This window comes from Merops nubicus, unplaced genomic scaffold (genome assembly GCF_000691845.1).
Source record: "Merops nubicus isolate BGI_N331 unplaced genomic scaffold, ASM69184v1 scaffold4093, whole genome shotgun sequence".
In the NCBI taxonomy this organism is placed as follows: Eukaryota; Metazoa; Chordata; class Aves; order Coraciiformes; family Meropidae; genus Merops; species Merops nubicus.
The window spans coordinates 50,839-77,220 of NW_008599399.1; the positions used below are offsets into that span (position 1 = coordinate 50,839).

Sequence of the window (26,382 nt, forward strand, 5' to 3'; positions counted from 1 at the left end):
TTCAGAAGGGCAAACACACATAATATGCGTATCAAAAAAGCAATACCTTTTTAACAAGAAATTAGAGCAGCTAAAATGAACAGAAAATACTCACTTTCCTTTCCTTCTCTGTTTTTTAGCTGAAGCTGCAGCAGCTGCAAGCAGTGGCGGCGGTGGCGGCGGCGGTGGTGGAGGTGGAGAGGATGGAAAATCCAAAACATGTATAATTTTGTAACTCTTTGTCTCAGAAACTGTTTCTGCTACAGAAAAAAAAACATCTAGAAAGAACTTCTATGAGCCTCAGTGGATTTCTGCTTCACATAGAATAGTATAGCTCCATCTCTTTAACAATCCTTTTGAACACTTGCTGTTTGTTGGAAATAATCTTTAATGGAGTGAACAAACAGTTGCAAAACAAAAATTGAAAACTGGAAAACTGGTGCAAAATGAGTTTAACTGTGAGCTCCAGGTATTTTTTTTCATGTCACAATTTATATACAGTATTTTTATGAAAATATGTAACTTCTACATACTGTCCAGAAAAAAAAAAGGTTGACAGATCTTATATGAAATTACAGATTGAAAGCTAATGTGTACAATTCAAACAAAAACATTGCAATTTTTGTAACATGTATATTTAGATTTTTATATTATGTGTATTTCCTTAATCTGGAATTGCTCTTTTCCTTCACCTTCAATACTGTATGAAGTTCTAGAGTACACATCTCCTTCACTTTAGGAATCCTCAACACAGTTCCCTAGCTCGTATCTTTAAAAACCAGGTCCACGGGGCACAGTATTTTTTCAAAACTACCAATGATAAATTTCTAAATCATAGCGATAGCTCAAAGAAGCCACTGTGCCCGTGTGCAAATGGCTCTGCTCACAGTTCCTAAACTGACCACCTTTTATTGGAAAAATCTGAAAAATCAGTCCACAAACATAATACTTGTCCTACAATTAAGAGTTTACCAAGATACCTATACCAGTCTATCTACAGCAGAATCTGCATTCAAAGGCATTTTAAAAGGCTCATGTACCCCAAATGCACTTTTTCTCTACAATGCAGTAAATTAAAGTATTGGAAAAACAATAAAGTGCCACCAGTTTAATCTTGTGAGGAAGAGGACAAAAGAAGTAGAGCTTATTAGAATTCACATTACCTCCCTTCCTACTACCAAGAAGACAGACTGCAAACAAATCAGCTCTTTGTGAACAATGATCTCCCTACCAAAACCTTCCATTCTTGAAGAATGAAGAGTCCACTCCATACCTTCTACTCAGGTCTCATGAAGCTGGCTCTTCCTGCAGATCTGTGTTATGCACAGACCTGAGTATTCACTGCAGCCAGCTCCAAATCTAGAAGAAGCTGGATGTTAAATGCAACTCCTGCAACAAGTTTGACATGCAGACTCAAACCTACCACTTTTCCTTCCCCTCTAAAGAAAGCAGATTCACACTTTTTTCCTCAGCATCCTTGGAGAAGGGAGAATGACTGAATGATTTGCCATATTGTATAACTTTCTAAGAAATGCTCTACAAACATAGATACTGTGTACAATTATCACCCAAGACTAAAGAAATCCACAAAAAAAAAAATTCCACTTACTACATCCTTATTTATAAATGGGCCAAATATTTTATGCAGACTTAATTATGATATAAAACTGGACATAATGTATTATTTTCTGTATTAAATGCAGGTACTAAGTAAAGCTATTTCAAGGTTTTTTAACCATGTAATTTTATTCAGCCTGTATTAAATGATGTATCTAAAATGTATAGTGTACCATTTCATAACTGTATTTTGAAGACGCAAAGAGGAGTTAGTTATCCAGAACATGTAATATACAATAATTGAAACAACAATTATAGCAACATATTTGGCAAAATGCCCCTTTGGGCAAGTTGCATACGTGTAAGCAGATTGCTGCAGATTGGATTTGACTCTCAACCAAGACTGCAAGATGACAGAGAATTAACCTTTAAATCCACCTTCTTACCTAAAGAAGCCTTCATGCAAGGCAATGTTTATTTTTTCCTCAAGTACATCCTAAATATGTCCTTGTACTGTCATCTATTATGTAAGTAAAAACTGTTCACAATGTAATTATGTTAAGTAATACTTGTAAATAGAGTTCTCAATTTATTCATGAGTGCATGTGAAATGTTCATAAATACATAGCAACCATCTCTGCTGTTACATTTCCCACATCAAATACTTACTATAAATACTTTCTATAAATATCTACAGTGGGAAGTATTTATCAAAAATATATTTTATACAACATTAACTTTCCTCAGATTAACATGAACATTTGACTTTAAAAAGTTTGTCCTTTGTATCTGAAGTAATTTTCATCTGACGAAAGAGAACAGCCACTGTTAACTATTGATGTGCAGATTGTTTCTTTGGAAACATAAATAAAGAACATTTAAAGTTGTGTTGCAATGTGAGGAGGAAGACGAATCCAGTAAGTTTCTCAACCAGTATACATTCTTTACTTGTATATTTAGGATTACACTTTAAAGAAGGATTAACATTCAACCAACCTTAAGGAGATCAGAGACCACAGATAACATACAAGTCACATGTACATCTCCAGTAGAAAGCCACACACTTTACTTTTTACCTCAAAAATTTCACCAACTGACAGCTTTTTATAAGTGGAATTATCGGTCACACCATATTATAACTAAAATTTGAAACAAAGTCACAATGAACTAAACTTCTATTAACTAAGACTTAGAGTAAGCTATGACTATTAACTCCTGTTTAATAAATTAGAAATATTAATATGTTCAAATGTACGGCTTTAAACTAATAACAGAATCTTCTAAAATGCCCATTTACCAAAATCTGACACTAACTGAAGTTGATAGAATAAAAAGCAGCCAACTTCCTTAATGTGGAGTCAATAAACTATATTACTTGTTTATATCCCTCCTACTTTTGTCTGAGTGCCATATATCTTTTGCACTGAACTGAAATAAAAGTATTTCTCTTATTTCATGAGTATACAGCCTACCACAAGAAAAAGAAAGCTTTTAGACCTGAAGCGTTCTGCAAAGGTAATCTACTGAGACAGTCCACACATGTGACTGTAGAAAAGGGACTCTGGCAGAAAGAGGTCTCTGGTCTGTAATTGCGACTGGATTTCCAGACTTTCATCTTGATAATTCATGAAGAAAATCAGCCTACATCAATTTCAAGTTTCAGAGAAACAAGTCTTGAAAGTACTCATCGAACTCCTCCTCCCTGTGAAAAAGAAAAAAAAAAAGTCAAAGAAAGTTCTGCTTTGGATCTGTATCTAGGAGACAATCTTCATTGGAGAAAGACCCAGCAGACTTCTGATTAGAATTTGAAGCTGGTATAACCCATTTTGACTTATTCAATATATTCCAATACCCTTTGCATTTCCCCTCCTGTGCAAAGCAACAGCAGTGAATTGACTCCTAGGACTTAGATTCCAAGACAGTTAACAGTACAGTAAGGATAAGACAGCAGTGGCATGGTATTAGCCTGACAAAGGTTTCTCCTCCAGTGCTGTATATGCCTCCTCTTTAAAAAATACGTAGATTCACTACATGGACAGAGATCTGACAATATTAAATCTCAGAGTATTCATTAAAACACCCAAGAAAAAATCTCAGCCTTTTCAGTTCTGAATGGACATACAATATTTTACTAGCTGCAAGTTCACTAGATAAAACTAACCGTGATTTTTCATCTGGTTCTTGCAGAGGACCTTTCCAAAAGTCAGCATCTGAAGGACCATCTTGTGCATTGCTGTTATCTGAATCTGTTAAAAAATTTAAAGTGCTTATGAAACTAATTTTAAAAGAATTTATCTTTATTTTTAATTTAGATGATGCCATAATTCTAGGAGCAACACTAAATTGTAACTGTAAGAATAAAAAGAACATTTACTTTGCATAAAATAATAACAAAAACATTTTCCAATTCCATACAGCATCAAAAAGACTCCTGGATATCATGAACCAGTATTTTGGCCAAATATAACAACAATCATGTCAAAACACTGATCTTGACATAACAGCAGCGTAGCACTTTGCTCCTAAAATTAAGGATTTATAATCACAAATCCAGAATTACAATACAGTTTCAACTCATGATAGTAAATAAATTAATTACTTCTATTTGCATGACAACTTTTATTGGTTGTAACTTATCAGTGAAATTTTTGGAAAACGCAGATTACAGCCTGTTTTGTTAAGTATACAGAAGGAGTGTAAACCAATAAAAACTTCGTTATCAGAAATATCCTCTGTCCTAAAAGCCCCAATCTCCTAATAGAACTTTTCTGACAAAACAGACTTGGGCCATGGTCTGATTCGTAGGTAAACTGCTTCAGGTCTTCCTGTATCTAGCTGAGAAAACATAGGTGCTGAGGACATTCCTAAAAATGTACAGCACAGCAGAGCAACCAGTAGAAACACTCAACCCCTTCTGGATAGCAAGAATTGCCATAATGAGAACAGAGCTGGTTTAATCAAAAATTAAACTGGAGACTGGCATTACTGAGATACAGAGACAACCACTGCCTAAGGAGTCACTGAGACTGAGTGCATCCACCTGCAACAAGTAGGTCACTGTGGTACTACATGTGGTAGCTAGAAAATACTTAATATCTAGGACTCATTTAAAGTGTATTTTTTTTTTTAGTAGAGTATATATTAGTATCAGTCCCTGAAATGAAGTGTAGTAGTTATTATATCAGAAAAGTATTTTATTTATACAACACATATTACACAGCACATAACTGCATATCTGGACACATGCAATTATTAATAATGTTCCTGATTTTGCACCCTCTACTCTTTTCTGGAAAAACCTGATCTATCCTTTTTTTTTATTATTTCCATTCTGTTATCTGCCCACAGTTTTATCCTTACTTAAACTTAAAAGGTATCCTTCTTAAAACTCCTTACAGTTTTTCTCACATTGTAAATAATTATTTTGATGCTTTATATCTCTGCTTGTTTCATGTAGCATTCTTATAATCTTATAAAATATTAAAATTGCCAGCAAATGAAACAAAGACCAATGCCAAATGACGATGAAACAATACACCTTACTACAAAAACATAAAATGCAGATGATATTCAAATACCCTACCTTTATCAGAATTATCTGAATCTTCCGAGGAAGCCTCATCTGAAAAGAAACACCGTTTAAAAAATAGTAAGCTTATTTGATTTTACCATTATCTTACATTGTTTACAAAGATATTTCTATCACAATATGTTACATATAAACATGCTCACATGCACACAAACACCACACAAAGAAAGCAAGCAAATACTGAAGTAGAAAGATTTTTTTTGCATATGCTCAAAGGTCATCCCTTTGAGCTCAACTATGTTATCCCGAGATCTCTGGTGTAAAAAGGTTATCTAACATTTCCAAAAGGCTTTCAACTCCAAAGCCTCAAGGAATTAAATACTTCACAAGCCTTTCTGGTATGCAATGTCCAACTTTAGGACGAATTTTCCTTGCAGTGTATATTTTTCAAAAGGCTATCCCTCTCTGTAAAATATACAAAATTTATCTTCATTTATCTTTTTTTGTGCACCTAGAAAATTTTACCTAAGAAATTTATTTTTGACTGCCTGTGTTACACAATCAAGATAGTTATGTGTCTATATTTATATGCAATTAAACATCTACATCTATACATATGTAGCTACAGCAGAACTGAGATTTAACTAACGTATTTGAATATTAAAATTTGAAGGTCTAAAATGTAAATTTACCTTTATGGATCTTTTTTTTGGACTTATTTTTTGCTGAACATGACAATTTCGTCTTCTTAATTTTTGGCTCTTTAGAGTTCCGTACAGATGTGCCTCTTTTCTTCCGTGCCTTGACTTCTTTCCTCCTTTAAAAAAAAAAAACAAACATGAATGTACACCTCTGTTATATGTACTCCTCAAGCAACAGTAGATCAAAGTATTTAATGCAGTCAAACAGTTGTATTCTCTTCTGAAATCTAGCACTAATTAAACTGGGAAAAAAAAATTTGGTGGAAAGTGCTATAGAAACACTAGAGCACTATAGCTAAAGACAAAGGACAGGAAAATTACACTGACGCAGGCACAAAAACAATGAATTGTCAATCAAAGATCAAATACAGAAAGAAGTAAATTTATAACAAAATTCTTACTTATACTGAAATCTTATTTTTTCTTTCAGCAAACAAATTTGTAATTATGTAATGAGAAAAACACAGGTTTTAAAATACATTTGTGTATTTGAGGGTGACAAAACCTGAGGTGGAAGGATCTGAAGGCTAAGAACCTGCTGCAGACTAATAACCCATATATTTTATTTTCAGTGTTGCTTATGTATGTGTTAATGTATTGTATAAGAATTGTGTAAGTACTAATAAGCAACTCTCAAAGAGGAAAAATACTCCATTTCAAAATTTCAAAGCACAGTCACTTGACTTACACTTAAAATCACTATTTTTAAGAAAAGGAAAAGCATTTCAGCTCTTAAACACAGCAAGGAGAAAAATTAAAAAGTGTTTTCCATAAATCTTTGGAGAAGAAAAATAATCACTGGGCTGAAATTAAACAAAAGAAATTTTTGTGGGTGTGGGACAGCATTCTTCCAGTCTGAGGGGTTTTGTACTTTCACTAGCACGATATCTAATTCTGAACAGTGTCAAGCCAGTGAGTTTGTAAGAACTCCAGGACAGAACCTATTTCAGGTAACTGAAGTTCCTAATCAACCAGCTGAAGTCTTCCCCCCATTTTTTGTTCATCGTAACTGTAATCTATGAATAATTCAGCTCCCATATTCAGCCCCCATTCATACCTGTGATGAAAGTTTAATTTGTAGGAACATTCTGGACATAGTCCTGAAAAAGAGAGAATGAGAACATCACACACATGTATTTGATATGTGTAATTGACAAAACTTACTAATACATGCGTAAAACTAGATGGAACATTCTCTTCCAATTTCAGTATCTTTTGCTTCAAAACAAAAGTTACAGTGTAATTGCAGCCATGGTTGAGAAAAATACTACCATTGAAGTCTTCAGTACAAACCCAGCTTTTACTAAACCTGGAGAAAGCACAGATTTAGCACTGGCAGCTCTTCATGAAAAATTATTAAATGCTTATCACATACAGATAGCCATTTTATGGATCTCTGTGGACAGATCAAATTGTTCAACAATTATACTGAAGACCTGTAAGTCTCTTATAGCTTTGCCAGAGACCAAGGGGTGGCACATGGAGCATATTATGCACAAAAGAAAAAAAAACACCACTAGTTTGTTTTATACAAAGTGACTGTGTAAACTGTGGTTAAGTTTAATTATCTGATGAACGTATCAAAATAGACACCATATTGCATAAGAAAATCTCACTCAAGAGAGACGATTGGAAGTGATTTAATTGACGTTAGAATTTTTGTAAGAAAACCTAAGTATTAAAAATAAAATTAGTAGAGCTGAAGGTGTGCAAGAAGTTGACTGGTCCAATGCCCTAAAGATCCCTAAGCCACGTCACTGATTAAGCAATGACAATGATGAAACCCTCCTTGCAATGCAGTATTGTCTGTTAAAACCAGATTACACAAAACTGCTTATAAACAGTTATTGTAATTTTATGACACTGCCGGTTATATGGCATGAAGCACTCATATATGATAATAGTTGTTCTCTAAATCTATACTACCTGTAATTAATTTAACAAAATTATCACCTATTCAGCATTTTCCATGAATATCATTATCACTGGGTCTCACTTGATAGCTTTTAAAACAGAATATTATTTGTCTTCTTTTCAGTGTACATATTCTTGAAGGGTTGACTCACTCAATTTCACAAGTGCATTCCTCTTTTCTCCATGTTCAATGTAACCAAAATTCACCTCCCAGCTCTTCAGGCCTTCTTTCTCATCACAGTGCTTATTTCCACAGGAAAACTGACCTTTAAAGAGATCAAAACCAGCAATTGTGGTTCAATGATTAACATGCATAGCTTCAGGGTTGATATGTCCAGTTTTGATCAGTTTTTGCGTTTTCTTTTCCACACCTAAACTAAAGAAACAATAACAGATAATGACAAAAGCAATCATACTTGTCTAATATTACTTACCTGCAAAGAAAGAACATAACTTAAACTATGTCCTATAATGTATAGATGAACTCATATGTTATGAAATAATAAGCATAATACTGGACTCTGAAGAAATTAATATCACTCAGATACATTCTATACTTTAAAATAATTACTTACTTAGCAGAGGCAGATGGATCAGAAGGTGTGATTCAGACATTCATCTTTAATGATATCCAATTATTCAAAGTACCATGTATGTGCAAAATTAAGATGCCCATGTTCTTATTACCTTATTAGTTTACCTAATATACTGGACATAAAATCTGCATTCTAATGACTTCCCATAAATACTTTTAAGAAAAGGAAATCCAATTCCACCAGAAACATTGTGGTAGCTTTAAAAGCTTCCTTTGGTTTCTGATGTTAAATGCAACACTAATTTTAAAACAATCTGCACATAATCAATGTTGTTTACACCGCTGGGTTCCCAGTATCACAGTAATAATGATACATATATTCCCTCTGCAGAAGACTGATTTGTATGGAGAGCTGGCAGTAGGGATGTGTACTAATAGGCTCACAACCAGGACTGCTGGTGAACGATTAACCTCAGAATATTCTGCTTAAGCTGCTAACTAATGGATTGGCACTGTCCTCAGATATTTCACTTCTGCAGTGTAAAACCACTCACAATGCTAACAGTTGAACACAAAAAAAACCCCTTGGACTCCCATTAAAAAAATGAAGTTTCAAATTAATATACAGTAAATATGCTCAACTCTATGTAAGGAATGGCTATCAGTACCCTGTGTCATTGAGAATAATTTATATCTGTTACAGAGAGATAAAAATCTACAAGGAAAAATTTATACTATATAGAACTCCCGCGAACATAGCCAGACTCTGTTTACTTCACATCTTCTGAAAAAAAGCCCCAAAACAAACCAAGAAAAAGAGGCAGAAAGAAAAGAGAGAGACATCAGTTTTATTTATGATTAGCTGCTCTTTACATCATGTAACAGCTATTTTGGATACTCTGCATTTTGGACATGAAAATGGGTATGTTCACAAGAGTATAGCTGGACAAATAGCTTCTGATTCCTAAGGCAACTAATGAATTCTTAAGTAAAACAAAACATGTAAACCACTATAATTCTGTGCCTTTACACATTTACTTGCATTTATGATCATCTAAATATTTGAAATCATGGTGGGGTATTTTTTTGCTAGATCCACATTCGACGCCATACATGTGTATGAACAGCCAAGTCTTTCTTACCCTCCTTTCACACTGCAACCTCTATAACAAATATTCAAGCCTTGACATGATTACAGAATTCCCCTCTTTCTGAAGGCTTTTTCAGTAGTATTTATCATTCCAGTATATCTGAATGTCATAAAAGCATTAAAATCCATATTTTTGCAAAGTAAGAGACCACTGCAATCCCCATTGTGTATATGGAGACCTCTAATCAAAGGGAACTACAGACCAGATTATTCAGTACTTGAAACACGACTTTTCCCACAGTTGGATGTCCCAGAAGGGAAGACACAGAAACCAGCGTCCCAAGTGGACAGTTACTTAATTTAATCAGAAAAAAAAAAAAAAAAAAAGATCAAAATTCCAAATTCCATTTCTATCTTAAGTTTTGTCACTTTGCTATGAGCTGCAGAGAAATTATGGCATTCATGTTCAGAATTATAACTCCTATGATCTGGCTGTTAAACGTGTGCTTTCAAAAACAATTAGCACCTTCTGCTTCTTTTAGATGAGCAGAATAGATGAAAAATACACCTTAAATAACAGGCTGAATGACGTACTGAAAATTAAATACACTAAGGAAATCTAGAGTCAAAGGACTGATTTTAATGCATTTTGATCAGAACTCAGATGTGTCAGATTGGTACATGGATACATGGTCCCTGATTTCCATGGAGGAAATTACTGGAAAAAAAAAAAGAATGGAAACAGGTTTGGAAGAACATTTGTTTAAATAAAGTAAAGCATATTATATGGGTATTTATGCATATAAAAAAAATAGGCTAAGAAAGACACTACTATGCTAAAAGTGAAACACCAGTTCAATGAAATAGTGAAAAAATGTACAGTAGATCAATTTACAGGTATTAAACCCTATTTGGCCAAATAATATGTCCAGTTTGAGTATTTTACTATCTAATCTACAAATAAGTAGAAAACAGCAAATAAACCACACATTGTTATGCTCTTTCTGCGTATAGCTGAAAATGTCCTACTTCATCTCTACCCAATTAAATTTTTACTGGTTCTCCTACAGAAAAAAAATTATCACTATCACCTTTTTCCTAGAATACCTTTTATCTTAACATTTTATGCCATACCTTACCAATCATGCTTTGGAAGTAGGAAAAAAAGTACTGGGAATGCATATCAAGTATATTTTTTAAATAGCTTAAAAGTTCTTAATTTTAAGGATTTATTTTCAGACCAACTAACTCATGTGCCTTCCATTCACTCACTTATAAAATCTGAAGTAGGGTTTCTATCTTGAGATTTTGATTCAGAAAAATGCATATTTTGTGGAATCATTTATTGAAACTGGCAATGTTCTGAACTGCCATTAAGGCTACATTTTACATTTAAGGAAATAGTAAAGCAATCTCCAATACAACCTACTTTCAAAACCTCTATGACAAAAGACTGGAGTGGAAAATAAAAGAAGAGAAAGAAATTATCTGGCATTTACAACCAGTAATACACGTGATACCTCTCCTTTTATTCATATTTACCCTTCTCCTCCATATTCTTCCAAAGACAAACACTGAAAACAAAGCAACCAAATACAAATAATCCATTCCTATGTTCCCCTCTTAACATATCCCAAACCACAGCACAGTCCACCAGCAGTGGTTCTCGTGACCATTTCTGTAACAGCTAAAATAAGCACATAGAATCATAGAATCCTTTAGGTTGAAAGGGATCTTCAAGATCATCAAGTCCAACCACTGAGCCATTAGGGCTCTAAAGTCCTCTGCTAAAACAGATCAGAATCTGTCAGGGCTGGAAGGGACCACAAGGGTCACCCAGTTCCAACCCCTCTGCCATGAGCAGGGACACCTCCCACTAGATCAGGCTCCCCTGCCCCTCAGCCAGCCTGGCCTTAAAGACCCCCAGGGATGGGGCCTCAACCACCTCCCTGGGCAACCCATTCCAGGGTCTCACCACTCTCATGGTGAAGAACTTCTTCCTCATGTCCAGCCTGAATCTGCACTTTCACATGCTTTCACCTTTTTATGTGAATTAGCAGATAGGTAGTCATTAATGCTTTATTACGTTTAATCAAAACAATTTTTATAACTGATTTATACTTTGAAATAGCAAAAGAAAGACATTATAGACTCAGGCCTTTTTTCAAATGATCGTACGAAACTGCACTTGAAAAAGGTGTCCAATAGAGAAGGTTGAATTCCTGCGCCCCTTAGTGGTGAGAGGCGCTATTTCTCCATTCTTATGTTCCAGCTGTACACTAGGATTTCATTTAAAAGCTTAAAACATGGAATTATCATAGAATCCTTTTGGTTGGAAGAGACCTTCAACTTAATCAGGTCCAACCGTTAACCCAGCACTGCCAGGAATTCTGCACTTTCTGCCACATTTTAAAATGTGGAGTACCAAATACTAAAAGCACAATGCAGCTTTAAATTCTTTCCCCCTACAAAGACTTAACTGTTCATGAATTACTCATTTATCATTTAATTTCCATTATATTATAAAAGCATGTTATCATATGCTTTCATATGATATATAATATTATTTCATAATGAGTTATAAAACATATTACTATATAAAATCTAACTATGTTTACATAATCTGTAGTGCTGAATGCAACATATGACTACAACTACCTTTAGGAGCTTTAATCTTCATACCTTAAAACGCCCCACCATTAATGTTCATATTTCCTCCTGTGAAATTATACTTTTTTTTCCAAAATGCAAGTGTATTTCTAACTTCTTGTAATATACTATAATTTTACAGAACTGTTCTGATCAATAGTATCACTCTGTGCAATTTTTTGGCATGTGCATGCATGACTTCTGAGAACTGTACACGTGTATAACCACAGGAACAGCAATACATTCACATGATTTTCTTTCTTGTTCAGCCACTTGAAACAGTCCACGTGCCTAGGCCATGGAATGGGGACCACTATGCAAAGACCCAATAACACATCAGTAAGGATTCATGAAAGCAGAAGAATAGCAACCAGAGTAACCTAGAGATTTAGAAACAGGTTCATCAGACATGACAATTGAATCCCACTGAAGCTTTCAAAATCAACTGAGCCTAAAACATACATCACACATGGAACTTTAATTAAAAAGTTAGCATTTTACAAAGCAGCACTGGAGAAACTGTTAAGAAAATTATTTTCCTGAGGAAAACTACTGAGCCTTCATTAAAGGTATCAAAGATCAATGAGGTAACACAGAACTACCGGAGAAAAGCAGCTAAAAACACACCCATGAAATTCTACATTACCAAATACATTATGTTGGTGTTCATTACAAATCTGACCTTGTGAAAATAAATGTTCTCTTTTAATATATGCAAATCAGCATGCACTCTAGAGCTATGTGGCATAACCTAGGAAAGTTAGGTTTATCTGATAAACTTACTGGTATTGTCAAATACTGTCCAACAAAATGATGTCAAAATGCAGCAAGAAAAGCATCAAAGAGAAATTTAACACAAAATGAAAGCCAGCATTACCTTTTCCTGAAATTACTTCTTTCTCATGTCGCCATCGAAATCCAAACTGTTAAGATAAGAACCAGAAGTAAGTTGTTAACTTCCTCAGTAATGTAAAGAATAATTTCAGTTGACTGATGTTCTGCATATGGTTCATCCATTCAATTCCGTTGAGTAAAATTTAGTTTCTTTCTCTGTTAATTATAAATATCTCTCTGCTCACTGGAAGGATTCCACCTTGCACATGCAATTAAGTTCCAGTAAATGATGTTTGTTACTGAACAGCAACTTTCTAAATGGCTTCACAGCAGACAAACAAATAGGAAATTAGGACAGACTGACTTCACGACATAACTGCATTGCAAGTTTGTCCACACTAAAAAATGACAAGACCAGTGGAATACTGGAAAGTCATATTAGCACAGATCAAATGGATCACCTCATGCACCCTAAAGACTAAGAAAAACCAAACAAACCAGCAACTAAGTTGTATTTCTCCTTACATTGCCTACAAACTTAATATGCAGATAACTCATCTACTATTTTTGTTTTCCAATAGGATCTATTTCATATTCTCAAAATGGTAAGTAGCCTAGTGAAAAGATTGAATATGGGAGTAAGAACAACCTGGGAAAAACAATTTCATTTCTCAAACAAGTACAAAGAGGGTATAAAACTAAGAGTCATACAACTGCTCCAAAAAAAAAAGGCTACCCTGTATTTTCATTTAAAATTCCTGAACACAGGATGACAATAAGATATAATGGCTGCTCTGTAAGCAAAGCACAGAAGACTCTGAACTTCATGTTAAAAGATGGAGAGGGAAGAGAGGGAGGAAGAGTTATGAAAATCAAAGAGGTACAAAAATAGCTCCAAAGCCCATCTTTGGCACTTGAGTTCCAAAGCCTCTTTTGGAATATGAACCTTCTGTTGGTGCACTCATAGACTGAACTCACATAAATGTGCGTTTTGTAGATGCAGTGGCATAAATTCTGTAATATAGTGGAATGATTTTTGATGTTTTAAATCTAATTTTAAATACTGTAGGGAAGTATAGATACCTATTGCTGTGGTCTTTAATGTCGATTTTTTAAATAAACCAGAATAATTCTTTATCGCAAGGGCAACAGCATGGAGTTCTCATGCATGAAGTGGTATATGGTTCAAAGAAAATCAGAAGAAATAGGGAAACAAAAGCTGTGGCTTTTACGAACGTGCCATACTCATAAATGCTTTGCACCTTAATAACAGTGTTGAAAAAAAATGAGAAGACATCAGTAACCAACGTTTTGTTGGCACTGATTTTCCCCAAGTCAACACATTACATAGAAGATGCCTAAGAAAACTAAATATTTGTACACCCACAAAATATTTGCCTCTTCAAATCAGTTCAGTAATTTTTTAATTGATAATAGGACATACACAATATTTTCACACACACTGGTTTCAACGGTGAAAAAAAAAATCACAGGAGAAGGTCAGCTTCCCTGTATGATTACAGTCTGCTAAGGCTGGATCAGGTTGTGCTTGGCCTGCTCCAAAAACCTGCAGCGTGGTCTGAAGTACCATTATACCACTCACACTTCAGCCAAGCAAAAACTAATCAGTTGTAAAAAATGAGACCTGTGCTGAACAGTTCCATGAAAACAGATGATAAGATACATCTGTAAACGCAGCATTCCTGATGGAAACCAGTCGATGGAAGAGTGACTGTAATGGGTTTTGCTCTTTTAATGGATATTTGTTATTTTTCAGGGTATTCTAATTCTGAAAGGCTGTGACGTAATTGAAAAATACTGCAAGTTTACGATTAAATGTCAACAGTATTTTGGAGCCAATTTTGCACATGTGCTGCTAGCAATAAAGAGCAAAAAACAATTCGACCTTATCCGAGTGTTTGCTTTTTCACAGTCCATCTGCTGCTTCACCAATCACCACGTTACCCATGCTCACTTTTGCTACTGAAGTAGACTTTTATACAAGATTTCCTTCACAATCCAAACTTGACTCAGTAAAATATAAATTGGATCATACCCTCAGAGATTATTTCTGTAATGATATAAAGAAAAGTAAACAAAAGAAAATAAAGAAGGGCACCAGAACCACCTATAGCACCTCTAGGACAAAAGTTGTCTTCATCCGCATTCATATTTGCCAATCATTCTTCCACCTACTAGTGTAAAATGACAAAGTGACCAAGGCTAAGAAGAAGAAACAAAAACTAAAAAAAACTGAATTCCTCTAGCTAAGCTAAAATATCATTAATAGATTAAGCTCTGTGAGAAAATTAAAAATTAGGGTAGGTTCTTGAATATTCAGCCTGCAATATTAAAGAATGCAAAAACATGGTCAGCAGACAGCATTTACTCCACCTCACCTTCTTTGTTAAATGAGTTCAACAAGATCCTAAATGAGCTATTTCTACAAGGCAGACCAGGCCAAGTAAGAACAACTCCAAAACAGATGTTTACAAGAGCATCAAACGGCTAACTCAGTAAGAAACGATGGTTTTAAAAATGTGAAAGACGGTTTAATATTAATAAACAATAAAATTCCCAAATAAAATACAGACTGCTTGTGTAATATGCATTGCCTGCAGCAACAAATAACATGTCCACAGTCACTTCTTTTGGAGAAAAAGAAATGTATGCATTTAGACAATACTGTGGAAAAATATCATAGATATTTTAAATATTTTTATTTCACAGGAAAGTCTCAGTGCTAAAAAACAATGTCAAAAGTGAATATATTAACATTACAAAGTGGAAGACAAGTTGGCCTAAAAATCTGAAAATGATCTGGAAATAAAAACAAAAGAATAAAATATATTCTGTTTAATGACCAGGTGTCAGACAGATTTCATTTCTTTGCAAAAGGGAGACATTTCCAATCTGTTAAGCTACAAAACAAAGCACAGAGACAGCAAGAACTTTCCAAGGAAAATAAGACAATAAAGAGAGCATTTCTAGTCCAATGCATATCAACCAAACCTTGCACGCAGAGCACTCCCCCCCTACCGCACTGCAAAACTGACAGAACTAAACCACAGACGGTCATTTATCAACCTCAAAGCTTGCAGACAACATGCACTGAAAGTTCAAAGACAACCGTGACCTAAAAAATTCTGATCCAGGGAAAACGTAAGGAGTGACAGACCCACCACAAGCAAGAGCTGTCAGAGCACACGCTTCCGGTGTCTGTAAGCGGCCTCACACCAGAAGGTCACTTTGACATTTCTCATTACAAGAGAAGGAAAATTTTCTATGGCCTAACCATACCAAGAGAAGTGGAATTGTGGGTCACAGGGTTGCCTCTGCCGGCCGTGCCAGCAGCTGAGGTGAGTGCAGGTATCCAAGTGAGTGTGTGAGCACTAGTGAAGACCAAGCTGGGTGAGCCATCAGCCAGGTGAAGTTTCCTGGGAGCAAGAAGAGTGAATGGGTCTTCACCAGCCAGCTCTGGGTGTGACAGCACCTGTGTATCTTTAAGGATGAGAGGGGGAGCTGCTATGGGACTAGGAGAGCCTGAGCCACCTCTGTGTGCATGGATGTGTGTATACATGCACACATGTGAGTGAAACAATCTGAACCAGCAGCTGCAGTGTGGCTGTGGCCTCAGGAGTCCATGTCCTGGGGCTTCTTACTGTTTTATCTGACAAAGTGCTCTGCAGTTTTTCAGAACTCAGAAGAACCTCTCCCATGAAACTTGTCATTATCATTACCCACTACTTAGAACAACAGTGTTTGTTTCTCAGAAGAAAAGTTTCAAATGAGATCTGGGCTCCAATCTCTACGCAGAGGTCTTTAGAAGAATTAGCTGGGTAGATTTTTGATAGTAGCAAAATAATCACAGTTGTGAAAAGACAGACGAGTATGTACGTGTAAGTCTCAATCTCTCCTATAGTTATACTAAAAACATCACAGAAAACTGATCTGCAACTTTGACACCACCTAACACAAAGTAAAATCATAGAATCATAGAAGATCCCAGGTTGGAAGGGACCTCAAAAGATCAGCTAGTCCAACCATTTGTGGAAAGGGAGCCTAGATGATATTATCTAGCACCCTGCGCAATCACATTTTGAAAACCTCAAGTGATGGGGACTCTATCATGTCACTGAGGAGGTTGTTCCAGTGAATTAATGTTCTCATTGTAAAAAACAATTCCTTCTTATATCAAGATGAAACATCGTCATATAAAGCATCACCAACTACCATATGAAAGGCTGGCTGGTTACCCACCTCTCATAGCACCAATACTGCAAAATAAAAAGCATGAGGGGCTGAAGATATCCAGCTCCCAGTTTCTGGATACCCAGAAAAAGAGCAAAGGCAGAAAAAGTCTGCAAGCACAGAGTACATTCCATTGGTCTGAATGGGATCAGGAGTCTACATCAGACTTCCAAGAAAAAAAACTGTTTTGACATCCTCCTGACCAAACATGGGCATGAATAGATCAATAATTGAGAAAAATATAATTTTTTTCTAAAGAAGGACTCTCAGAATGGTTCTGAAAACAGAAAGCATAACCTAAGAGAACAAATTACATGATACAGCATTTATGCTGACATGGCATTTCCAAAAACATAGGTAATGACTTATGAACATAAATAGGAATTCACAGTGACCTGAAAGTTAGGACAGCCACACTTGAAGTCTGACAGGGAAACACTGTTCACACAACACACATACACAAAAAAGGAAAGTGGGGCAGAAGTTTCCCACAAAAGATTGCAAACATATGGAAACTTGGCACAGTAGTAAAAGAAAAAAAATATGTAACCATGCTCAAGGGAAAATCAGTTGAGACAGCGGAGAGCAGAAACTGCAGGACGTTAAACTGCTACAGGAAAATAAAAAGTTTACTTAAAAAAATGGAGGGAAGAAATCCTCAGCAATTTACTTTTTATTAATTTGAATTTATTTTTTGCCTTTTTCTGTTCCCATCCTCTTTAGAAGGTTGTCATCTTCTCTGCTTAATATTAGAGTTTACACCCAGTCCTTGCAAATATTTACCAGTGAGTGTAATTTTCAGTACTGTAGTCTGAAAGAACTTGCAGACACTGCTTGCAGGGCTCAGTTGCTACTATGTGCTAACAGCACTAACACACATTTAAGTTCAGCAACAGTCTTTGAAAAATAACAACAAAAAATTAATGTATTCTTTTTGGCTATGACCTCAGTCAGTCAAAAACTTGGAAACAAGAAAGGGTGTTCCAGTTAAGAAGAAGAACAGGAATTGGGCTGGTTCTCTTAAAAAATTCTATTTATTTACAAGGAACACACAAATCTATTTCCATAAACAGAAAAGAACACCCAGCAAAAGTAGTGGCTTTAGAACAGACATTTCCCTAATTGTTTCTGGCAGTATTCAAGTACAAAACTCTTTTTAGACTCTTACAAAACAAACAAACAGTAACATTCCCAGGGCTTTTTCAGGCTTCATCTAGTGCTTCTCTCCACACAAACTTCTCTAGCTTTCTCTCTACATTTTCTGCCTGTCTTATACACAATGTACCTCTTCACAAAACACCATCTGACAGAAGTGCTCCTATTTCCACAGAAGCACATTTTTAGGGCAGTGACAGTGCTTGGATTGAAACTGCTGCTACTCATTAAATAACTTTACAAGTTCTCACAACTGTCTTTCTAGGGGAGGAGTAATAACGTCCTCGTTCCACAATATATCCACAATCATAAGGCATTTTTTTTAAAAAGGACACACTTAAAGATGATTTCCAATATTGAAACGTACCTTATTCTCTTTATATCTGCTTAGATCTGCTATACAGTATTCTTTGAACAATTTATCATAATACTTCTTTGCAAGCCTCTTCTCCCTATAACAAAAGGTATTATTTTTTATTAACTACGGAACATAATACAATTAATTTTACATTGTAATAGCACTAGCAAGACAAAGACATGTTGTTTCATCTGAAGAACAGAAGTTGCAGAGCTAGAAATGTAACAGAAATACACTAATTGAGCTAAGGGGTAATTTACATCAAACTGGAAAAATACATCTAAAATATATCTACAGCACAAATTAAATTGCATCTTTTCCAATTAGGCTTCCTTTCAGAACAATCATTTGGATTTTGGAGAACACAAAAGTATTTCTTAGCTCTTTCTGTCATCAATTCATTTGGCCACTGAGTGATATCACAATATGAAAGACCTCCTAAAGGCCTTTCATTTTTAAATGCATTATAGATCAAAGAATGATAACTAAGTATGCACAGTAATTCCAAATTAGTAGGGGACACCACAAATTTAGTGCAAGTGATCTAAAAATAACACGTGATCTGAAAAGAGTTCCAGGTACCAATTCATGTCTGCTTCATCCTCTTCATGCCACAGGAATTTATGGTTTTCTCTAATAACATCAAGATCTGTCTTGTCATTCACCCTATAAAAGGACACATTTTTTTTTAGTATGATGTAACGTTAAAATGAAAAGACAGTCAAGTAATGATTCTGCAAACATCAGTTTATCATAGTTGTGATCTCTCCTTCACCTCATACTGCTATGGAATAAAACCATCAGAAAATGTATTCCCTTGTGTATCTTTTCCCAAGCGAAAACTTCACAGTGGAAAATGGCCCCTGAAACTGTGGATTACTTGATCCTGTCTGAAAATATACTTTTTATTGAAGAGAGTAATGTTAGAAGGCTGTTCTAGATAGCTCTATAGAAGGTTATCATTATTCTGGACAACGGATAGAAATTCTGCATCTTTCACCAGAACTTCAGATTGTTATTTTGAAGGTACTGACAGGTATTTCTCAGTGTAGCCTCAATTAACACTCACCTGTCATCTTTCTTTTTATGTAATAAAATGAGAATAATTCGCCTTATGGTAAGTTCTTAAATAAAAATAATGGTGCAAAATAAAACAAAGCATTCTGTGTTTTGGATATTTACAATGACTATAGTTACTATTTGTGACCTAAAGAATTAGTAATTTGATACAAAGCCACATCCCCCTTTCCCCACTGTGCTATAATATATATTTAACTGCTTTATGGAAGAGGGGAGTTTGGGGGTATGAGAAGAAAGACTGCTAATGGTTCTTACCCAGAACGCCGGAAATCCTCTATTTTGCCACCATAGTATAAAATATAATCATGCACAAACTTTTTATGCCTTTCATACTGAATAAGGTGATTAAGGATTCTTTCAGAATTTATCTTCTTTTATTTTACCATAGTTTAAAAAAAAAACATGAACAACCCACTTTTTATATACTTAACAGAAATAATTTTTTTCTCAGAAACAGTTCAGTAATTTCCAGAAAAAAAGGAATTAATTAGCAATTTTTACTTACTAACCTCTCATAAAAGCTACTTTCCAAACACGTCAATTCAAAGCAACTTCACCTTTATAATCTCATTCAGCTTCCAGACCTTAATAAAATCATCTTGCTCTCTCAAAGATGCTCTGTACACATATACACAGAACCTGGGCTTATTTTTTCAGCTGTAAAGTAGACAACAGCTTCTCAGTATGCAGTTTTGGTTTAAAAGAGGTTTATATTTTTCTATTATAGTAGTAGTCTGGCTACTAAAATGAAACAATTTATTCATTTTACCACCAACATACAAATAAAAGTTATGTGTTTTAGTCTGGAGATGAAAATCACAGGCAAATATGTAACACTTTTTTTAGAACACTTTGGCCTCAGAAACACATTTTGTACCATAATTTGAGAAAAATACATAATTACTTATGCAGAAAAGTATTTTTGCAAAGGAAAACATATATGGGTAATTTAAAATATTTTCAATTAACTTGTATGGTGTTTCTGAAGCAGCAGATTAGAAAATACATTATCTTCTAGTACATACCCTCACAACTACTGCAGTGTGAACAATTTGTATCAACCTACTATTTTGGCATGCATTAAAGTTTTAATGAGAAATAATCTTATTTTCCAAAGTCCCTCAAAAAGTTAACTTCAGTATGTGTCTTTTTTGTCTTTCTACCATAAACAGAAGGAACAGAGCAGCAAACCCAGAAGGTTTAAATGGTACAATTAAAGACATTTAACACAAGATACTATTTTGTGCTGCCATTTGAACTATTAGGTGTTAATATTGATTAAAAGTAAATGTTTTAAACAGGAACCACTCAAAAACCTTCCCAGAAGCTCATGGATGTCTGTGCACAATGTGAGTTTTGTAGTGATTCCAGAATATAGGGGCTTTTCCGTGGCTAACGACCATCTGCAGTGCCAGTGAGATTGATTGAGATATGTTCCCTTTACAGGCAAACAAGAGTTTAAGTAGTGCCTGACCCTATTCTAAGCAGGTTAGAAGTCACTTTCTGCTTACTGGAGTTTTCAGGTTTTAGTCTTTCCATAGTGAATTAGTTATTAACTGTTACTGCTGAAGAACAGCTATTTAAGCAAACCAGGAACTCAAATATGTAGTGACTACATCAGGTGAGAACTAAATAAGAGGAGGAAGGTCGTAATCTAAATAAGGTAGTAGTTGTAAAAATAGTTTAAAACAATGCATGAAATATGATTAAGAGATTTAAAAAAAACTAAAGTAAATCTTCACACGACACTAAATGGGCTTACATTAGAACATAGGTAGAAGATATTACTGGAGACAAGGCTGTCTTCAGTAGACTTTTGAATTAACTAATGCATTCTTAAACTTCCAGTAGAAATGTAGTTGACCACAGATAGTAGCAGTCATATAGAACTATGTTCTGCATAAACTCAACTGAAAGAGCAAAGTGTCTTTATGCCAGTCTATATAAAATCCACTGTAAAATAATTTCATCCCAAACAGGACAAAGAAGCATAGAGGAAGAATGTGGAAATCCTCCAACTGAGCAGAGAAAGAAAGACTCAATATGTGGTGCTGCACTGTCAAGTGCTGTGGTAGCTGAGAAATCCCACTATTTCACCATAATGGATAAGTTGTGCCCTATCTTCAAACTTGAAAAACGCAATAGAAGGATACGGCGTCCATCGCTATCAAGTGGAATCTTCTTTTTCTTGCTTCTTCCCTGTTAATAACACACACGTTTGAGTGAAATTTATATTTACATTAAGGGAGAAATGCCTCACAAAAACAATAGATAAAAAGATACCTGTCCCATTCTTCAGCTGCAAATTGTCTGTGAACCACAGTGCCTTGTTTTGCTTTTTGGAATGGCTTTATAAGAAGGCCATCTTCCTTTATGCTAAAGGTGGGGGGCAAAAGGAAGAAAAATTAGTCAAGAACTTTTCATAAGCAATGAATTTTCCATATGCTAAACTTTGCACTGAGTAACAAAAATTGTTTTATTGCTAGTGTCTACATGACTAAAAACAAACTTCAGAACCAATATCAGCTTAGACTTTACTTCATCTCCACAAGAAAACTGGAAAGGCAGTTGCATACAGTTACCATTTAAAGAGAATGGCCTAAACCAGCAATTTGTAATATTTATTTTAATCAATATTACCACTAAAGAACCACAATGAAAAAAACCTGAAGATTCCTCAGTTTCACTCTTAATGTAAAGCCCCCTATTAATCTCATCTACACATCCAAGCAGAAACAGGAAAGTCAGTATGTTCACTTAGTAAGAGTGACTGCTAGTAACCCTGTCCCTTCTTTCATACTTATGTCTCAACACCTTATTAAATAGCTCTGCCTCTCATAATGCAATCAAAAGAATCATTAACTTAAAACTTAAGTACTGTGTTGTGAACCATACTTGTCAGCAGGCAGCTAAAAATACTTTCAGAATTCAATAATGTAATAAAAAATTAAAGTGATGTACTTTAGCTAGTAAAAGGTATATTTAGTCTCATTCCTCAATAAAGGTGAAAAAAAGACTTTTTCATAATTATCAGCTGGCAGAGAGAATGGAAGTCAGAACCTGCAGAAAGCAAGCCACGGATTTTATATTTCAAGCCATGAAATATAGGACTCTAGAAACTAAAGAATCATTTGCTGAAAAGAATCTGTAGGCACAAAATTCCCAGAAGGAGACTCCATAAAACAGAAATGTGGAGAAAACTTAAGGCTACTATTTTCCTTAACGTGAAAATAAATATCATCATAGAGCAAGAAAAGGATATACACATATACAGTGAACCCACATAAGAGCTCTACTGGGAATCAGCAGTAGTGTGCCAGAACAAGGGTAATGATGACATTTTTGAAAGCCTCCTGATGGTTAGTTAATATTCCGCCTAGAAAGTGCAATGGTATGATGTGTAATGGCCCTTTAAAGCAAATGAGAACTGAACAAAACCAGCCACTGTTTTAATGGAGAACAGCCATACTTAAAAAATAAATGGAACAGCACAATGCCTGCTATTATTCCAATGATTAAAACATGAAACTTTTTTTTCCATAAAGCAGTCAGACACTACAAACCCCGTTCTTTCAATTCTACTACAGAGGAAAATATGCAAAGACTCCTAGGAAAGTTTCCAGAAAGCCTTCTTAAATAAAGTCCAATAACAGAGAAAGAAAGAGACAGGGAAAGGTAAGAAAAATATACAGAATCATAGAATTGTTTCAGTTGGAAAAGACCTTTAAGATCATAGAGTCCACCCATTAACATAACACTGCCAGCCCAATGGTAAACCATGTCACTCAACACCTCATCTATATGTTTTTCAAAAACCTTCAAGGATGGTGACTCCACCACTGCACTGGGCAGCTTGTTCCAATGCTTAACAACCACCTTCAGTGAAGAGGTTTTTCCTAATATCCAACCTAAACCTCCCCTGTTGCAACTTGAGGACGTGTCTTCTTGTCCTATCACTTGTAACTTGGGAGAAGAGACTGACTGCATCATGCAGGCAAAATGTTCGGTACAGTGCAGAAATTGTCGAAGCACTACAGTGCCAAAGCAAAATAAACACATAAATAAGTATCTTCATAATATGAGATCAGACTACAAAGTTAGAGGTCACTGACTGTGAAAACCACTGAGAGAACTGGCAAAGGTGAGATGTGTATGAGCAAAGTAAGAGATGTGTAGTTACATTTCAAGGATTGAGTACAACACAATTCACCAATTCCCAGATCTCATCACAAATTAAATCATAAGTAAGTGGCATCAATTCTTCACTTCCTCCAAGTAGGTGTTTTATGTCTACAAAGCCTGCTGCCACTTGGCCTTTTCTGCCTTCCTCTCTTAGTAGCTCCACGTGCCCCGATGGATCACAGTGCAGCCAAACCCCAGCAGCTGATACTAATGCTCAGAAAAATTACACACTCTGCTCTGAGAAATGAGGGGTGTATAGACACAAGACAGACATGGCAGAGTGGATCTTAATCACCCCTGGGAGATGACATGTTCTAGCAAGCTTGACAAGAGGAAATGCAGGAACCAGGGAGTGTTTTTTTTCAAAAACCATTTTAACAACAGAGTTTACATATCACAGCATAACCTTCTCTACACCATAAGAGGCCATTTGTACAAAAAAAACATAATGCAGAGTGTTAATTCTGCACCACATTACCTTTTAGTCTTCTGCACAGACTTCTCTCCATTCTCCTCATCACTAAAATCAGAATCATAGCCTCCATGGCCACGTGCCTGAAAGAGACAACACAGTCAATAGACCCCTCATGTAACATGGACACAGTGTAACTAGAGATCTAGTGCTGCCCATCATGCATAGAGAGAAAGACAGAGAGCAAGTGAGCAAGTGCAAATTCTCACATATGTCTAAACCAAACCAAATTCAACAGCCAATGCATAGTGTATATTCCAAATAGGACAAAAAAAGACATCGCCAGTCTGTCAAAAGATCACTTTATAAATAAGTTAGATGCAGATGCCCTCGTATTTAATCCTAACACAGATGCAAATAACCAAAAAGTATGATAAAAAGCTTTGGTCTTTACCTTCAAACAATCTCTCTTATGTAAGAAAAAGGTAAGCATTTTCCCCAGGAGCTATTCTTTCAGAGGGATGGAGGGATGGAGGACAGCAACTGATGTTTGCACATTATAAACAAAGATGAGAACAGAAGTGTCTTTGGCTATGGTACAGCATTTTAGATCATTAGATCTTAGACTGTTAGCTGGAAAGCTGTTGATAACTAAAATACACAATAACACTACGATTGCAAAAAGTACCATCTAATCAGCACAGCACTCCTACCAGGCAATGAATTTTTTTTTTCCACACACTTTGGGACAACAATGTTAAATGAATGTATATAAGAAAACCAAAATATCCTCTATCTTAATGTCATTAAATGATCAAGCACTGATTGATGCCCAGATCTATCACCCTTATTTTTCAAGGGGTAGTTACACATCCAATTATTTCAGTGGAAGTAATGGCTTAAGTAGATCCCATCTCTTCTCTCTCACTCCTACCCTGGTCACTTCCTTCCAGTTGCTCAGTTACCATTGTGAAACTACACATGAACCAGATCAAACGACTCAACCAAGTTACAAAGGATCCTATCCTAAAAGATTATTTTAACCCAGACAGGCTTCCTGACAGTTCATCCAGAGCCTGCCAACTAGCTACACCAGCCAGCTGGAGGAGTAGCACCGGAAGAGAACAGCGAGAGCTGGGAACTGTGTCCGTTGGCACCAAAAATATTTACACAACTGGTACATCTACAGAGCTGAGCTGAAAACAAGAGAGGTAGTTATTGCACATCTGCATGGGAAAGCTTCAGCACACACTTCCTAAGTATCTTGGGTAATTTTGACAGTGGACGAGAAAATAAACTGGGTTAGAAAACAAATATATTTGGTTTAGTGTGCTGATGTCTACATAACCTAAAATCATATTCCTCATCAGACAAAAATCTGAGAAAAACAAAATCTCTGAGAAAGATGCACGTCTTCAGGATGATTTTGATGAGGTCCCAGAAATGCCATGTTGGAGAGACAACTGTATCCTCTACTGACATCTACAATTAGTGTGCATTGTGCAGAGTATGTAAAGCACCATCTTCTCACACTGATGATGAAGGATTTTCTTTAAAAACATTTTTATTAATAATAATAAACTGTATCTTTTTTCCTTGCTTTAATACTGTAATGTTGTTTCCACTCTGGAACTCTTCTCAAGAAGAGACAAAAAATATCTCAGTTACCAAAAATAAGTGCAGCAGATGTCTGCAGTGTCTGGTCTAAGTGGGCCTCAAGCAGTGGCCAAAAAGCAGCAATGGTGTGAAGTCCTCCCAGCATGACAATTCCAGTCCTCCCATGATAATCCACAGCTCAGATGCAGGTCTCTTAGATGAGGTGGTGAGCCCGTCACTACTTTTATCACTGAAGTTTACGTGGTCTTTAACAAAGGTTGAATATGAGTGTGCAGCAATTAATATTTATACTTGATGTCTAAATTTTAAAAATATAATGGTAACCCAGGTATATTTTACATCACCTAAGTAATACCTCCCAGAACACTGAGAGCTTCCTTCACGCTCAAAACGGGAGAAAGTCCAAGCTAGGACAACGTACATAAATGTCAACATGTGGCAGATGAAGTATAAAAACTGTCAAGAGAAAAGCTTGAATGAAAGGAGATTTTCCCAAAATAGATGCACTTGGATGACAAGCCCCAGGAAAGATGTAGAAA

At 35.6% G+C, this 26,382-nt stretch overlaps 2 protein-coding genes across 3 annotated transcripts in view; one reads left to right on the top strand and one right to left on the bottom strand.

Moving 5' to 3' along the window:
- The window catches only part of PDE6C (phosphodiesterase 6C, cGMP-specific, cone, alpha prime), a 30,725-nt gene extending 30,511 nt beyond the window's left edge, over window positions 1-214 (top strand). Inside the window, exon 22 of one of the 2 annotated variants that reach the window (XM_008937353.1) lies at window positions 120-214. In XM_008937353.1, the coding sequence (XP_008935601.1) occupies window positions 120-214 (95 nt within the window). The remainder of the gene's footprint in view (window positions 1-119) is intronic. The other variant, XM_008937355.1, reaches the window with a different exon arrangement.
- Window positions 215-3,195: 2,981 nt separating this feature from the next.
- Window positions 3,196-24,369, bottom strand: FRA10AC1 (fragile site, folic acid type, rare, fra(10)(q23.3) or fra(10)(q24.2) candidate 1; the record flags this gene model as incomplete). Its single annotated transcript, XM_008937357.1, has 13 exons — window positions 3,196-3,238; window positions 3,698-3,782; window positions 5,120-5,158; window positions 5,758-5,882; window positions 6,824-6,866; window positions 7,833-7,946; window positions 12,832-12,877; window positions 18,562-18,646; window positions 19,135-19,218; window positions 19,888-19,964; window positions 21,786-21,831; window positions 21,916-22,008; window positions 24,293-24,369. Coding segments are annotated over 13 exons (957 nt in total), but the record flags the coding sequence as incomplete, so codon positions are not given.
- Between the last annotated feature and the right edge of the window lie 2,013 nt (window positions 24,370-26,382).